General features: G+C 39.6%; 1 protein-coding gene and 1 non-coding gene across 2 annotated transcripts in view; both read left to right on the plus strand.

Annotated features, from left to right (window-relative positions):
* Positions 1-7,596: 7,596 nt before the first annotated feature.
* Positions 7,597-7,679, plus strand: trnal-cag (transfer RNA leucine (anticodon CAG)). Its single transcript has one exon. It is a non-coding gene; the product is annotated as a tRNA-Leu (tRNA).
* A 2,589-nt stretch (positions 7,680-10,268) lies between these two features.
* pllp (plasmolipin) overlaps positions 10,269-16,635 on the plus strand; it is a 9,231-nt gene continuing 2,864 nt past the window's right edge. The window contains exon 1 of the mRNA XM_030053963.1: positions 10,269-10,835. Within this exon, the coding sequence (XP_029909823.1) occupies positions 10,671-10,835 (165 nt within the window). The 5' untranslated portion in view covers positions 10,269-10,670. The remainder of the gene's footprint in view (positions 10,836-16,635) is intronic.

Here is a 16,635-nt window from a genome sequence, read left to right on the forward strand (position 1 = left end):
GTCTGATTTTCTTCCTGTTCCTTCAAAAATTTTTGCACTGCCCCTTTACTTTGGTCTGAATGCTCTGCAGTGTCGGCTCGAAGCTCTTGGCTTTTCTGACCCCAGACTCCATCACCACTCGGTATTTATAGAGAGCAACACTGGCCCCATCCCACCTCTGACACACACACACACACACACACACACACACACAGACAGACAGAAAACAACTCCCATTTAGCACCCTCAGTGACCTCTGATATCACACTTCAGTTTAACTCCTCTGAATTGTGTGCTTATGTGTGTGGGCGTGTGTGTGTGTGTGTGTGTGTGTGTGTGTGTGTGTAGGTGGGTGAGTGAAAGCGTGAAATGTGTCTTGCAAACACTGGTGTCATTGTTACATGGTATAGGAGGAGCAGAGGAGGTGGAGGTGGTTGTGTGTGTGTGTGTGTGTGTCTGCATGTGTTTGTGCACATATATTGTGAATGTTCATGTTCGTGTGTGTGTGTACCTGTGCATTAATGTGTGTGTGTGTGTGTGTGTGTACCTGTGCATTGATGTGTGTGTGTGTGTGTGTGTGTGTGTGTGTGTGTGTGTGTGTGTGTGTGCGTGTTTAAGGGTAGTGCCTGTGCTGTCTCACTGTTCCAGTAAGTGCAAGTGAGTAAAGTCCAGTAAAATCCTCTCCTGTGTCACCAGATTAAATATTGCGACGGAGTGTTAAAGCTGCGGGGATTTGAACCAACGACCTCCCAGCAGCCAATGATGATGATGATGATGTCCACATTTCTGCTGCGCTGTGTGTTGTGTTGTGTTATTTTTAAATGAGAATACCATTCTGCTGACCGGCGCCTACGAATACGTTACATTCCCTCTCAAACCGGGATTACCTCACATTCCCTGCCTGTTTTAATACGCATGCCGTATCTAATTAAAGGTTGACACATTTAATTTATTTTCAGCATTTAAAATGTAAAACAACAAAAATTCATCCACCTTAACAAATTATTTAGTCTCGCATATAATATTCAAAATTCAAGATTCCAGATTTTTATTTGTCACATGCATGAATGTACAAGTACAACAGCAGTGAAATGCGATGGCAACAACTCCCGCACTGTGCAAGTAAAAATGAGATTTAAAAAAAATAAATAATAATAATTAATATTAATTAATTAATTATTAAAATCTTGTTGATGTTATATAGCAAACAAGTTTAGTTGTGTAGCACTTTTTATGCACAATGTAATTCAAACTGCTTGGCCATTATGATATAAAAAAGAAAAGACATAAAATCAATAAAATAAAAGCACTGTTAATAAGGTGTGCCGACAGACACAACAAAAAAATAAATTAAAAAATCAATCAATAAATTAAGAAAAATAAATTAAGATATCGCTCAAATGATCAGAGGCATAGTCATCTTTCTGGGTATTTAAAGTGAAAACGTCTACCGTCAGAACAAAAAGGAGAAGCTGGAGGTCATGATGAGTGTGTTTTACTGAGAAAAATTTAGAAAAGTTTACTACGACCTTACGACCGGAAAGGGCATCATGTGCAATATCATTTGTCATGGAAAATGAGTCATGAATCATCTTTAACAGAAAACCTGATAAAAAAAAAAACAACAACTCTGATTTTGTAACTGGATGATTCATGTTTGATGCTGCTGGAAAATATCAGATGAAAATTTACATGTGATCATCTGAGCTGTACTTTTTTTTTTAGCTTCTGTTCCAAGACTTTATTGTTTGGCATTAATAATTAGAAATTAAAAAAAAAAAACATTGTGTTTGTCATTTTAGGAAAACAGTAAAATAACCCAAAATGCTGATAACGAAGCCTTTTATAGTGTTCAGAAAGTCTCTCTCTTTTTTGTATTTAATTAAATTATTTTTTTCTTTTTTTTAAATAAAAGCATTAAGCCACATTGTTTAATACAACATGAAACAAAGTGTACAAAATTACTCCTTACAAAACATGCTATGCTGTAAGTTTACTTTAGTACACCTACTGTAAGTAATAAAAAGTATACTAACTCTGGAGAAGTACAAACGTTATTTTCTGTTGGCATGAAATTGGTCCATATTTGAATTTATGAAAGCATAAACATAAACATAAACATAAACAAAACATCGAGAACTCCAGAACTTGGACACTTGGGGTGCATGTTTACTTTTATTACGCTGTGAATAAAATAAAACAGTGCAAAAAAGAAATTATGACTCATTTCATTTCGTTTACCAGTTTCAAATGTTGTGTCCTGCACTGTCCCTGTCCAAAGTGCATCTCCCTGTTTTTTTTTTTTTTATGCAGTATTAAGAAACATTGCTCTACAAATAGTCCCCAGTCAAGGACATTAGCAAAGAGTTGCACAATGCATTTTACCAGAATGTGTCAAATGAGGGGAAAACAGAGAAGTCAGTGTGGCTGTGGGCAAAACTTACAGGCACATAAACTTGACTTTTACAACTTTTTGACTTTTTGACCTTTTGGTGATGTTGTCCCATACCGGATGAAATCACCTCATTCTCTGGCAGATAGACAGAACAGACCGACAAAACACAGTGTGTTTTTGTTCATCAGTGGTGGAAAGAGTACTACAAACTGCTCCTCCAGTAGAGGTACTGTCACTCTGCTGGTATCTGACTGCAGTAGAAGTAGAAGTAGTGCAGTAAAAATCTACTGCAGTAAAAGTACAAAGTGTCTCATTTCAAATGTCCTGGCAGCAAAAGTGACTGAGTTCCTGTGTTAGCTGTGATCTTTTCCATGCATCCATAACTGATCACCAAGTGGTTTTGCCTTTTGAAAGATGCCCTTCTGTGTTTGATGCCACCCCAACAACCTGTTTCTACAGGAAACACATCAAACTAACGGCGCCTACAGACTGTGAGATATCAATATGACGTCAAGTTTGATGTATGTCGATGGTACGATGCTCACACTGACTGACTCTGACAGGCCACAATGTAAATCAATATACAAGAAAACATCATCGGCGTACGTGATCCATCTGCAGTGCCGTAGTGGTAAACAATCAAGCTAAACAACAATGAAGCCTTGCTACAGTGATATTAATGCATTAATATTAATTATTAATATTAAGTGGCAATAATGTTTTTGGACAAAAATCCGAAGAAGAAGAAGAGGAGGAGAACTTGGACTTTCATTCTAATAAAGAGCTTCAAGAGTTTCGCTCATTTTACCTTCATCATTGGGTTTAGTACCAGTGTCATGTTGATAGGTGTTGTCATTTTATACTGCGCTCCTATTGGTTGGTTAGTAGACGTAGGTCGCAGTAGCGGGCACATTGTGAGATAGTTCTCCTAAATTTCTGATAGGAAGGATTTTGTCCCCGACCGTCTTTGATCCTGTCTCACAGAGCGATGTAGGACTGAAGACATTGACATGTTTCGTCCATGTTGGTCATCTGTCAACCCTAACCGGCAAGGGGGCGCCTTACACCGGGGTTAGGTGGCGCTGTAGGTGGCGCTGTAGGTGGCGCTGTGGAGAAGCTGTGAGGTTTTTGCGTCTCGCTCCACGTGTGATCTCGCCGTGTCGTGTCAGATGTCGCAGCGTCTACAGAAAGCTGCTGCTTCGTCTGGTCAACCGCAGAGAACAGGAGGGTGATGAGCTCTGCTGACAGATTGATAGCATCAATACACACACACACACACACACACACACACACACACACACACACACACACACACACACACACACACTATCTCAGTCAACACAATGCAATAAATAGCACAGACGAAAATCATAATGACACACACACACCCAGTCCAAACACGCACAGATAATAAACAGCACAGAGGATTGCCATCATCCTGTTGTACACACACAGACACTCACACACACACTTCTATGACACATATATGCAAAGACATTACACAGTATGAACTCAAAAAGCATGAACACACACACACACACACTAGTGTTGTCTGTAATACACACACCTCACAATGCAGCTGCAGATACACACAATTCACAACACACACCTGACCCCTGACTCACGTGTAAACACACTTTCACTTTCACTCGTAATGTGTATACACACCTGATACAGTCTGACTCACTTCACACACACACACATACACTCGACTAAAAAAGACAAAGAACACAAAGAAGAAGAAGAAGAAGAAGAAGAAGAAGAAGAAGAAGAAGAAGAAGAAAAGGAGAGTAAGAAAAAGAACATATATGCAGGACAGGTAGGAAGCTAAAACCTTGTAGGAACTCTTCCAAAACTCAATTATATATTAAAAATGCAAGATAGAAAAAGACGATAAAAAATCATTAAAAGGATAACAAGAGAGAAAAATATGAATACTGCAACAGGAAAAAAACAAAGTGAAGCAAATGTGAAAATGATTTTAAAGTGTTCAGTTATGAAACAGGGAATTCATTAAAGTTTGTTTGAATTGTTATTTTCAGTGTTGTTTTAAAATGATTTTTGATTTAGATTTTTGTGGAATCTGAATGAAAATTCAGTCACTTTGTCACTTTGACAAAAATCTGAGAAAGACTTTTGAAAGAATCTCATATACATGAAAGTACAAATCTGTCATTTCTTGATACTAAAGATGGTTAGAAAATCAAAATAGCTAAACTGCATTGTTTACTGTTTTTTCTTTTTTTATTCTATTATTATCACTCATTTTTGTCATCTGTTTTCTTTGACTATATTTTAATTTTCTATCATTCACTTGTTTATCTTCTTCATATTTGCTCTTTCATTTATTTATTTCTTATTGTTACTTTTTTTGTTTTTTCCTTTCCTTTTTCATGCCAAAGTCAGGTCTTTATATAATTTATACAGAGACATGTATGGACATTATCTCCTCTGCTGCACTTTTGCACATATTATTTTTGTATTTCAAACCTCTTTGTATTTTTGTTGTAAAGCACTTTCAGTTAAATATATTGCATTAGATGTGCTACAAATAAAATTTTGTATTGTTATCATTACTGTTGTTGTTTATTTGAGCTGACTTCATGCTGTCTTCTTTCTTTTTCTGTCTGATTTTTAAATGTTCAAACAAATAAAACTAAAGCTAAGTGTGAGTGTGTTTCCTCTCCCTGTCAGGTTCTCTGGCAGCGGTGTGCAGAGCTGAGGAATGCTGGGATCGTCATGTTTCTGGAAAACGGGGTGCAGATCACACCGCCGTGTTAATGCTGTGACGCACGGCCGAGCCGGAGCCTCGTCGCTGCTCCCTCACACAGCTGAGCGGGTCACAGGACAGAAAACACACACGTCCACATAAACATGCACAACTTAGTTTTAATTGACAATGTGCAAGATAAGAGAACCATCAATAAGGTACAGCCGTGACATTAAAGGACCATACCACTGATTTTGAAGGTGTGACAATTTACCCACATTTTACATCACAACAAAACATTTAGTAAGACTCATGAGGGAGCTGAAGGTTTCACAACAGACAATCAAAATGTGAATTTCTGGTTGAAAAAGACGCTTTACAATGTTCTGCTTCAACATTCAGAAGCTACACAGCTGATAATTGGCTGTTGAAAGCAAAACGTTTCCCTGGGGACTATTTTCCCTGGCAGAGGAGGAGGAGGGAGCGTTTCAGTTTGAAAAAGTCCTGAAAACACAACAGTGCTGCTGCTTTTAGGAAAAGTCATGTGGAGGACTTTATTCTGGTGTGAAGAAAGTCTGAAGTCTCTGAAAGTTCATTTTCATATTGTAGTGGAATGAATGGAAACCAGCAGCTGGAGGAAAGGGAGGAAACAGAATATGTCACTTCTAAAATATGACTGCTCGCTTTGGAAAAAGATCAGCAGAAACGTGAAGCTCAGACGTTTTGTAGATTTTATACTCAAGATGCAAAATCACGAGGAATGTCCCTTTAAGTATTTAAGGTCAGGCCTCAAGTTCAGGTCATTTGTACTGGGAGGAAAATTATAAAAAAAAAAAAATTGCATTTTGGTTTACATACTGGACTGAATGTTAAACTAATGCATTAATTTTGCTGAAGTGCAATGAAAACAATAAAAAAAAACAAACAGAAAAAGACAAACAAAGAAACAACAAACTGAAATTAGGAAAGACAGAGCGGCATAAAGTGTGTAGATCTGATGTCACCTCTCACTGTGTAATATTCAGTGTGTGTGTGTGTGTGTGTGTGTGTGTGTGTGGTCTGTTTCTGTCTGCTGAGCTCAGGCTGTGGTTTAATATCGATAATCATAACACAGAAATGAGCCAGGACAAACTATAACTCTGAGTCCTGACGCCTGAATAATAAAGTTTTCCCCCAACTTTCCTTTACACAGTAACTTATCTTACGGTATTTGCTTCGTCCAATGAATTTCAGGTTCAAAAAAAAAAAAAAATAATGTGAATGATGCCTGGATACCAGCCATCAAGCTCACACACGTTTCTCCTGCACATGGTGTATAAAATAATAAACTGGACAGAAATATGACAGATATAGGATAAGAGGCACAATAAAATGATTCTTAATGATGCAAAAAAAAAAAAAAAAAAAAAAATCTCCAGAGTGGAGAATACAGCTTATTTTTCCAATTTTGAGACATAATTTGATTTTATATAATGATATAAAATAAAAGAAAATAATGTAATAAAATAACAATCTCTTATGTAATAATTTTATATAAGACATTTTTTTGATCTGTCAAATGTGTCTTAGTGGTTAATTACACGTTTATCTGTGGTGGTGTGATAAACACAGAATGCATCGCCTATTTATTATTGCTTTACAGTTTTTATTCTTCCGTTTGAAGCATAAAGCACCACATTTTCTGAAAGTGTATCACATTTTTCCTTCACCAGCAGAGGGAGACTGCTTCTACTAAACTCTCCCCTTCAGTTAATTTCAAATAGAAAGAAATAGATTTCCCTTTTTGATTCAAGTAGAGATTTTCCTGCCAACATCTGGTTTGTTAGAAAGTCATGTCAGGTCGGGGGTTTCCAACATTAGTCAAACTGTGGGAGCGCACAGCAGTGAGGGGTGGAGGGTTATTACTACAAGGTTGAATCATTGATGATGACATCCCTTTGTACCGTACCGCCCCACATTTTATGAAACTATGACAGTGTTTTGTAACGTAAGTTTGTTCAGAGAACATAAACTAAGCAGCTGGCTCTCTGACGCAGCCTGCAGTTCTGAACTTCACCAGCAGAGGGAGCCACACACCCAAGGCCAATGCTACTTCTCCACATAGCTTCTATTAAACTCTCCTTTTCATTTAATTTGAAGTAGAAAAAAATCCCATTTGGTGCCATGTAAGGGTTTTCCTGCCAAGATCTGGCTTGGTGGGAAGTCATAAGTAACACTTGTTTTTTCTTTTACATAAATCTGTACAGAGACGATAAACCAACCTGCTGTACCGCAGCCTGCAGTTGTGAGTTTCACCAGCAGAGGGAGAAAGAGACGGAGGAAACGGGCCAGTGCGGCGACTCCGCTTAACTTCTACCAAACCGCATGATATAACGTTGTTTTTTCTTTTTTTCTTTTTTTTTTTTTTCCATAAAAATCCACGGCGCTTTAGGTTATCATACTCAAATACATGTAGTGTACATTATGTCTGTATTGAGATTATAAATTCAATATGCTCTATTCATTAACCACAGTCAGGATGGCCGAGCGGTCTAAGGCGCTGCGTTCAGGTCGCAGTCTCCCCTGGAGGCGTGGGTTCGAATCCCACTTCTGACAGCAACCTTTTCCCTTACTTCCACTTGATTTACCTCCCAACAGCAGACAGCAAGTAAAAGACTCGGCGCTTCATTCATTAGATTGAGCTGCATGAAAAAAGGTCGGATAATGCAGGAATATAATCATCTCTGTCAGCGAGTACACGTTATTTTCACTTTCTGTTATTTCTTCCCACAGAGTGCCAACATGTGCATTATACAAACTATCACCACACAATATCATCACAATACATTACATTCACCACAAATATGCCTTAAAATGCTTTGGTGTCTAAATAACTGTATATATTAAATTTTATTATGGAAAGCGACAGGATTATAAGTCACGGAAAGCTCTTTATTAGAATGAAAACATATAAGAATCACTTCATGACACAACACCTCTCACTATTAATCCCACAGAGGTGAACACACCTGCATGCAGCACTCTGCAGCACATAAACAGTTACTCATTAACAGTACCTGTACACACCTATTATACAGCCACACAGTGGCATGGCATGCTGAGTGTTATTCAGCTGTAAATACCTCACATTATGGTAGTAGTTAGACTCTATAGAGTAACAGAGCTGCACACTACAAGCAATTAAACAACTGTCTAAAGGTTAAAGTTAGGCTTACTTAGCGAGTAGCAAGTAGCAAGTGCAGTGAGAGGGAGGCTAATGCACTTGTGTAAAATGTATATGTGAAACTGAAAAGGAGATAATTAAACAACAACAACCTTGAGGGTAAAAAATGTTTAGATAGCTGACTTACTTATTAGGGAGGAGAGAGTTGCTCCATGTCAACTTTTCTATGTAATTACGCAGAAGGAGCTCAAACTAGATTTTTGGAAGTGGATGTGAAAAATGAGAAATGACACAATAAAAGGTGCGTATGATGCTCAACTTTTAATTCCCAATTAAAAATAACCCACAACCTGGAAGAAAGAGCTCTGACAGTATGACACGCTCACAAAATCCACACTGTACGCCCCTCATTTGCTCTATTTTAGTTTACCAGAAGCTGCAGTTTATACTGGCAATGTCTCCATGTTACTTTTTTTAGTTACAGATAGTAATAAAACACTTTACATGAAAAAAACAAAGACATTTTTCACATTAGCATCAGATCACAGTCAAATCAATCAGCAACACGCCTCAAATGACGCCAGAGACCCGCAGTAAAATGTAAATGAGCCGCTATACACAGTGAACACACACACACACACACACACACACACACACACACACACACACACACACACACACACACACACACGCAGTGGTTCAGATAAGTGCCTGTTACTCAGGGCCGCTCCCCGGAGTGTGATTTATAACCCAGGAGAGCTACTAATTAACCCAGAGCTAAGACATTGATATTATTGATTATCACTGCCAGTCATTAATAACCATTTGCGCCACAAATGCTACATAGGATTGACATGGTAAGACGTTGAGTCAGAGTTAACACTGCTCTAGTCACAATAGAATAAAATAAAATAAAATAAAATAAAACAACCAGCCTGAAGAGGAGGCAAAAACCAGTGATAATAACAGTAAACACTTCATCTGAAAAAGTGGCTTTTTCAGATGAAGTGATTAAATAGTAAATAATTATGTAAATCACCTGGACATCATGGTTAGTTGCTCTCACATCCTTGAGAACAGAGGAGATGTGCTGTGGCTGCTTGTTAAAAGTACTAAATAATAGTAATAATATAGTAATAATATATATATAATCTAGTAATAATATAGTAATAATAGTAATAATAACAATACCACCAGCTGGGATACTGGCACCATCCTGCTATGTTGAGTTGAATAGGAGCGTGTGTTCTGCTCCAGTTCATGTTCAGCTGCAAATTCACATTTCACTGCTGTCCAAGCAAAACCTTGTATCTCCAGAATATCAACTTTTCAGAAAACAGAGGAAAACAGTTTTGTCTCTTGGTTGACGACTGCACATTTTTCAGTTTATATCATCAGTTTTCTAAAGCTTTCAAAACTCCAAGGGTGAAGGGTTAAGGGTTTACTACAGCATAAATAAAGGTAAAAGTGTAAAAATACAATCAAGTGAACATGAGACTTAAAGGCAGACTGAAGAATAAAACACCTCAAGGTTGATGCCAAGACCAATATACTCATAGAATTAGTGTCCCACTTTTACACGTCTCTATTGACCCTAATGTTTAGATGTCAAATTTACTCAAAAACATAAATGACGGAGCGAAATTCACTCATATTTTGGGTTTATGATGCGGTAAAAGAGGTGTCCTGAACTGCTGCATAACATTTCTGAGTCGGTCTGAATGTTTGGTGTGATCGTCTCTGAGCAGCTCATTTGAAAAAGTGAAAAACAAACAGCCTGTTACTGTGTAAAAGCCATAACCAAGCCAACCGAGCCTCTTGTTAATGTGTCACTGACTGAGAGAGGCTCGCTATCTCTCTCTCTCTCTCTCTCTCTCTTTCTCTCTCTCTCTCTCTCTCCTTCCCTCTGTATCTGTGTGTGGTTGCTCAGGTGTGAGAGGCTGGCCCGGCCTCCCAGCTCTGTTTGGGAAAAGAGAGAGAGAGAGTCACACGCTTCACTGTCATCTCAGTGACTGTTTGATATCTGAACGTGGAAGTTTTCTCTCTTTCTCTGTTTTCTGACTGTCACTAGTGTCTTTTTTGTTGTTTTGTTTCCTGTCACTGTCTCAGGATATATCTGTGCTCCTGGACTGAACTTCTTGCACCGTGCAGACACTCCCAGTGAACCTGGCTGGTGGTTTTACCGGATACCCAACTTCAACTAATACAACCACAAGCGACCTGACAGCCTCTCTGAGCTCCTCCGACTCCACACAAACAAACACTGGACGTGGAGTGACAGACGCAGCAAACCCGGTGTCCTCAAGGAGGTGAAGCTCCAGACGTTTATTCCCAGGGAGAGAGAGCGTCACGTCCAGGAGGGATCTGCTCTGCTCTGGCCGGTGCAGAGACGTCCCGTCCGGCTGCAGGACGGTCCCCGGGTTATGGCAGAGTTCCCGTCCAAGGTGACGACAGAGACGAGTCCGCCCCGGTCGCAGGCCTCTCAGCAGGGGGGGAACAGCCTCGGAGGGCTGGCCGCCAGCGTCACCGTCAGGATGGACATGACTTTCATCAAGAGCATCCCGGCCGTCCTCATGATGGCTGAGATGGTGAGTCTGATCTGCTCGGTTTTGTGCTCCGTTCTGCTGTGTGTGTGTGTGTGCGTGTGTGTGAGCTGATGCAAACAAACACCTGCTATCTTTGGAGTCAATTTAACCCCATTCACTTTTCAACATCTCTAAATACATTAACATCTCTTATTGCTTCATGTTTCATGACTTTAATAGGAACAACTAGGTTGAGATACAAAGAACATGCTGATGTGTTTTCAATGTCCTGAACACATTTAGTAGGCATCCGTGTTTCTCTGGATTCAGTTTGACCTCCAGGCTGTTTTAGCTGTATGAAACATACAAGAAATATCAACATTTTACACACATTTGATTTAGTTGTTTTGGACATTAACATGACATTGATAATCTTCAAGAAACTTCCCTCTGCTTTAGGGCCCTAACAGAACATAAGCACACCTGTCGCAACATAGCCACACCTGTAGTAACATACATAAGCACACCTGTCGCAGTGTGAGGACCACTCATAGTGAATGTGAGCTTGGGAGGTAAAAACTGATTCCAAGAAGAACTTTGATAGGTTTGAATGTGGCAGATTGTGTTTTATTTAAAAGGATATTTAGGTCAACAAGACACGTAAACTTGAGTAACACTTTTTATTCTATTTTTCCAGAGGTTCAAATCGCTGGTGTCAAATCGACCCCAAGTTCAAAAACTGTGAGTAAATTTGGAGTTGACAGGAGGGTTGAAATTCTGCTTTCCTTTAACGCAGCAGCTGTGCTTGACATTAATATTAGAAAGTGATAACAGGGAGCTGTGGCCAAATAAAAGTTTATTAAAAGTTCTTCTTTTCCACTCTGTTACTTCCTCTCTAGTTTGTGTCCACCTGTCAAAGGAGCGTCTTAATTTGCAGATTAATCTGGAAGATTACCAACTGCAACTATTTTCTATGCAATTCCAGATTGATTCAGTGTGGTAGGGTAGCATGGTGGGGCTGGAGGCTATCCCAGCATGCACAGGGCAAGAGGTAGGGAAACACCCGGCACAGGTCACCAGTCCTCACCAGAGTTATTATAGTTTTGTATTTTTCATTAGTTTTTATTTCAAATGTTTGCTTTCTCTACAGATCAGTTTAATTTCCAGAGTGGGTGTGCTCGTTTCATTTTAGTTTTTATTGTTGAAAAATGTGTAGTTTTAGTTGAGTTTTTCTGAGTGTCTGTTAGTTTGAGTTAGTTTTTTTTATTCTAACATGGTGGGTGTTTGTCAGAATAGTTATTTCAATCCAAAGCAAACACTTTTTAGTTTTATTTCAGTTAATTTTGTCAGTACACAACATGGTTTCAGTGAGATTTTTTTTTCTAAAGCCCAGGTTCTTTAAAGTTTTATTTTCGTGAACTAAAATGTTTTCTCACACGTAGTTTCAGGTTTTACTTTCATTTTTCGTTGTGAGAGCCTCGGTCCTGGTCCTTTAGTGGTTGAGTGTGGCTGTGATTTACACTGAAAGGTGTGAATAAATAAAGGCATGCTGAATCACTGAAGACGAGGTGAAGATAAACTCTCCAACGTGCACTTTCAGAGCCGGCCTTCACTAGCTTCTTATTCACAGTTTATAGATAATGACCTTGATAAGAACTTTTATTTTCATCATTTCATTCTGCTGCCCCGCTGTCAGTGAGGCTCAGGGCGAGGGGCGTGTGGTGTGGCGAGGACACGAGGGGTCGAGGCGGCGGCGCCGGGCCTCTCCTGTCAGTGACGACGTGTTTGCACAAGACTCCGTTCACACCATCTGTAAACGAGAGCATGTGACCGCTCAGCAAATGACGGGTAGATCTTTGTCCCCTGTCACTCCCCCGCCAGGCATCCCGTTGATTACACTGGAGCTCCACCAACAACCAGCTTAGCCTCTTTCACAATAAGACAACTGACTGCAGTAATGTTCATGCAATTTTTTTCACTGCTGAGTTTTTGGGACTTTTCCATTCCTCTTGATTGTAAGTTTTACTGCAATCAAGAGGATCTTTGTTTTTTGTCACTTAAGTTCATCTCACACACATAAACCAGAATGTGGTCATATCAAACCATCCCTATCGACAACACCACCTTGTACCTTGAACCTATTTTATATTTGGGCACCAATTACAGGTAGCTTTTGAACCATCTGACCTGTTTGACTTGGACATGAGCCAACTTTGATATAAATAATAGCAGGTGGGGCGGGTGAGCTACTCCAGGCATGTGTCATACCAATAATTTACAAAAAAATAAAAAATAAAAATAAAAAAATAAAAGAAAGAAAGAAAGAAAGAAAGAAAGAAACATATTAAAGCATAGCATTTTGACAACAATGCATCCCATTAACACCCATGAGTTACACAATCATGATGAATTAAGTCATAGTCATAAGACACTCACAGACACACACACCATCAAGAACACACACTCATAATTACCTGCTGCTATTTACTGTGCGTGCATGTGATGTGGCGTATAGTTTCCATAAGACAAGAAAGATACAAGAAAGTAAGAACAAACCATATGAAAAAAGACAGAAAAAAGAAAAGAAAAAACAGGCAGCATTCATAATAGGCCTTTGGACTTGGAAAATATTGGCTTGACCCAGATTAAATTGGTAGTCCATGTGGAAAATTTACTGAATTCCCCCCTGTATCTCTGATTCTGATTCTGAACATATTGATTGGTTATGAGAAGTAACATCAGGGCTCTTTTTAAATGGCTGTGGAGACAAATTGTGACGGCTGAAGTGGTAAAAGTGCTTTAATCTGCTGCTTTGTTGTGTTATATTTAATCCCAAACCAAGTCATATTCTGTTGGAGCTGATAATCGCCCGCCTGGCCAGCCTGGATGGGGCTTCCCTCTCTCTGTGGTCCTTCCCAAGATTTCTGCCATTTTCTGCTTTTTGGTTTTTGAGGGTTTTGTGGTCGTTTTTTGTGCTATAAGGGTTCAGGTCAAAGGGCGTTGTTGTTTTTTCTATAAACTGTGAGCTTGTAAAGCCCTCTGGCGCTGTAGCTGTGATCCAAATAAAGTTAAAAATAAGATCAATCCACTCTGGTGCAATATATACAGCATGTGTGAGAGGATGTGTTTAAAAAGGCTGGTTATGCCTATCTGTATTGAGCCTTTTATTTTGTTTTCAGCTGTCAATCATAACTATTTACATTAACAGCTCTACCATGGCCGTGAAATATCAGACTGAGTGATAATGAATTGAGAAAGCTGGACAGCAGCCACTGGCATTCTCTATATTGGATCCTATTAAAATGAAATTTTGCCATTTTACGTTTCTGCCGTGTGTGAAAAACATGGTCCACCCTGTAATTCTAGAGCTTGTGGAAGCACCTGTAGCAGGAGTAACTTGAAGTGATGATTTTTCTGTATGATTTGATGAGTCTCTCACATCGTGGCCGAGGCATTTTGGCTGATTCCTCTTTACGACGTTGCTTCAGTTCATTGAAGTTTGAAGGCGGTTGTTTACGCACGGCTCTGAAAACCTTTCCGCCACAGCATTTCAGTCGAGCTGAGCTCTGGACTTTGACTTGGCCGTTGCAACACCTTGATTGTTCTCTTTTTCAGCCACTCTGGTGTAGATTTGCTGGTGCGTTCGGGGTCATTTTCCTGTTGCATGGAGTTTGGTTTTCGTCAAACGTGGCTCCGTGCACTACAGCCAAACATCTCCACTTTGGTCTCGTCTTTCCCAGAAGGCTCGTGGTTTGTTCAGATGCAGCTTTGCAAACCTACGCTCTTCTCAGAGAGCAGAGGCTTTCTCCTGGCAACCTTTCCGAACAAGCCGTACTTGTCTTTTTCCAGTTGCACTGTCATGAACTTTAACATTAACCTGCTGACTGAGTGCTGGATGTGGCTCTTGGGTTTTATGCAGTTTCTCTGAGCATTGCACGGTCTGACCTTGGGGGTGAAACTGCTGGGACGTCCACTGCTGGGGAGACTGGCAACTGTCTTGAACGTTTCCCACTTGTATAGAATGATGAACTTCAAATTGTTTGGAAATGGTCGTATAACCCCTCCCACATTGATGGGCAGCAACAAGTGCTTCTCCAAGATCACTGCTGAGGTCTTTCCTCTTCAGCATTTTGTAAACACACACACACACACACACACACACACACACTTCTGCTCGTATAGACAGGGTCACACCTGCTGAACATCAGTTAATCAAGTGCATTCAATCAGCAACACCTGGCTGCTAATTACCTTCTTAATTCCAGTGGGAGCAGTGAAGGTGTACTAAGTGGTTCACACGTGGATTCTGCATTTTTGGCTGAGTTTTTGTTCAATAAAAAAAGACAATCTGGAATCTGCTGTGAGCTGTTTAACAGCTGAGGGCAGATTTACCTCATTTTAGGACCTAGTAAGGACCAGATGATTTTTTATTATGCCCTGAGAGGTAAAACCATGGGACTGAAAGAGCATATACTTTCTTTTTCTCATGACTGTGTGTTGAATTATCAACTCTGCTGACCCAAAAAATGTTGCTTATTGTTGTGGAGAAAATGCTTCAGATGGGCCAAGAGAAAAATACAACAATGAAATTTCTTTCTGGAGATTTTCCACCATTAGATTAGATTTTTCCACCCGTGGCCCCGAGCAGTGATCTCAGCTCATCCTGCTCCAAATCGAATGGTGTCATGGCTCGTTTTTCAAAGGAATATGAAAATGATGAACGGTTTAATTTCACCCAAATTCAACTCGATGACAGTCAAAATGAAAAGGTTTGGAAGCTCTAAGAAGAAAAAAAGAGTTCAGCTGTATTTATTTGATAAATAGAAAAATACACATAACGTTAATTGACCTGGATCAGGGTGGGAGGAGCTGTGCTGCTCTCAGTATTTCAGCAAACTTCTTATTTATTTAGGTAAAAACATGACATTTTGTCATGAGCGTCGAAAGGAAAAGACTCACTGCATTTGCTTCCCATGTCTCTTCCAAATAGGGCTGTGGTGCATGGATAATTAACTGTGTGTGTGTGTGTGTGTGTGTGTGTGTGTGTGTGTGTGTGTGTTTCCTCATACCTGCATGTGACAGTGAGCTGTGAGAACAGGGAGACATTTCCCAGAAGGATTATTGATATGAAAATCATTCGTCCTGATCGCTAAATGCCAACTCACATAACAGAATTTGCCTGAGCCTCTGTTTGGTAGTGTGTCAAAGACTCTCTCTCTCTCTCTCTCTCTCTCTCTCTCTCTCTCTCTCTCTCTCTCTCTCTCTCTCTCTCTCTCTCTCTGTGTGTGTGTGTTTTGGCCAAGGTCCCACATGGCTTCACTTTGCAAGGTTTGGGTCAGCCATGCAAAGCTATTTTTCTCATAAATTTGTGACTTTTTTCCCCCCATCAATTTATGAGTTGTTGTTTTTTTTTCATAAATTTAGGACTTTAATCGGTTATTCTGAGTTTTCCTCTCAGAATATTACCCCCCTGCACCCAATGCACTGAACACTGAATGATGCGTTGAGCCCTTACTGGCACAGTGTATTGAAGATGCTTGGTAATGAACTTGTTATAATAGAATAGAATATAAAAGTGCTTAACCACATTTCATTGATAACGCATCTGTAGTTTTACTTTTGTCACATTCTGAATGCAGGAGTTTTATTTTACTCGAGTGTTTTTCCACTGCGGTGCTTCTACTTACAACTTTGACAAAGATTTTTATCACCACTGCAGTTTTATGATGCTTCACACAGAAAAGGGGCAGAAGTCGTCATCACACTGCTGGAGGTCATAGTAGCTGTTAATAGTTCACTATGTTAGTGTGTAAAACTGGATTATAATCCCAGTGTCCCACATGTTCAGAATGAGTGCTTTGTA

This window comes from Myripristis murdjan, chromosome 6 (assembly GCF_902150065.1).
Source record: "Myripristis murdjan chromosome 6, fMyrMur1.1, whole genome shotgun sequence".
NCBI classification, from domain to species: Eukaryota; Metazoa; Chordata; class Actinopteri; order Holocentriformes; family Holocentridae; genus Myripristis; species Myripristis murdjan.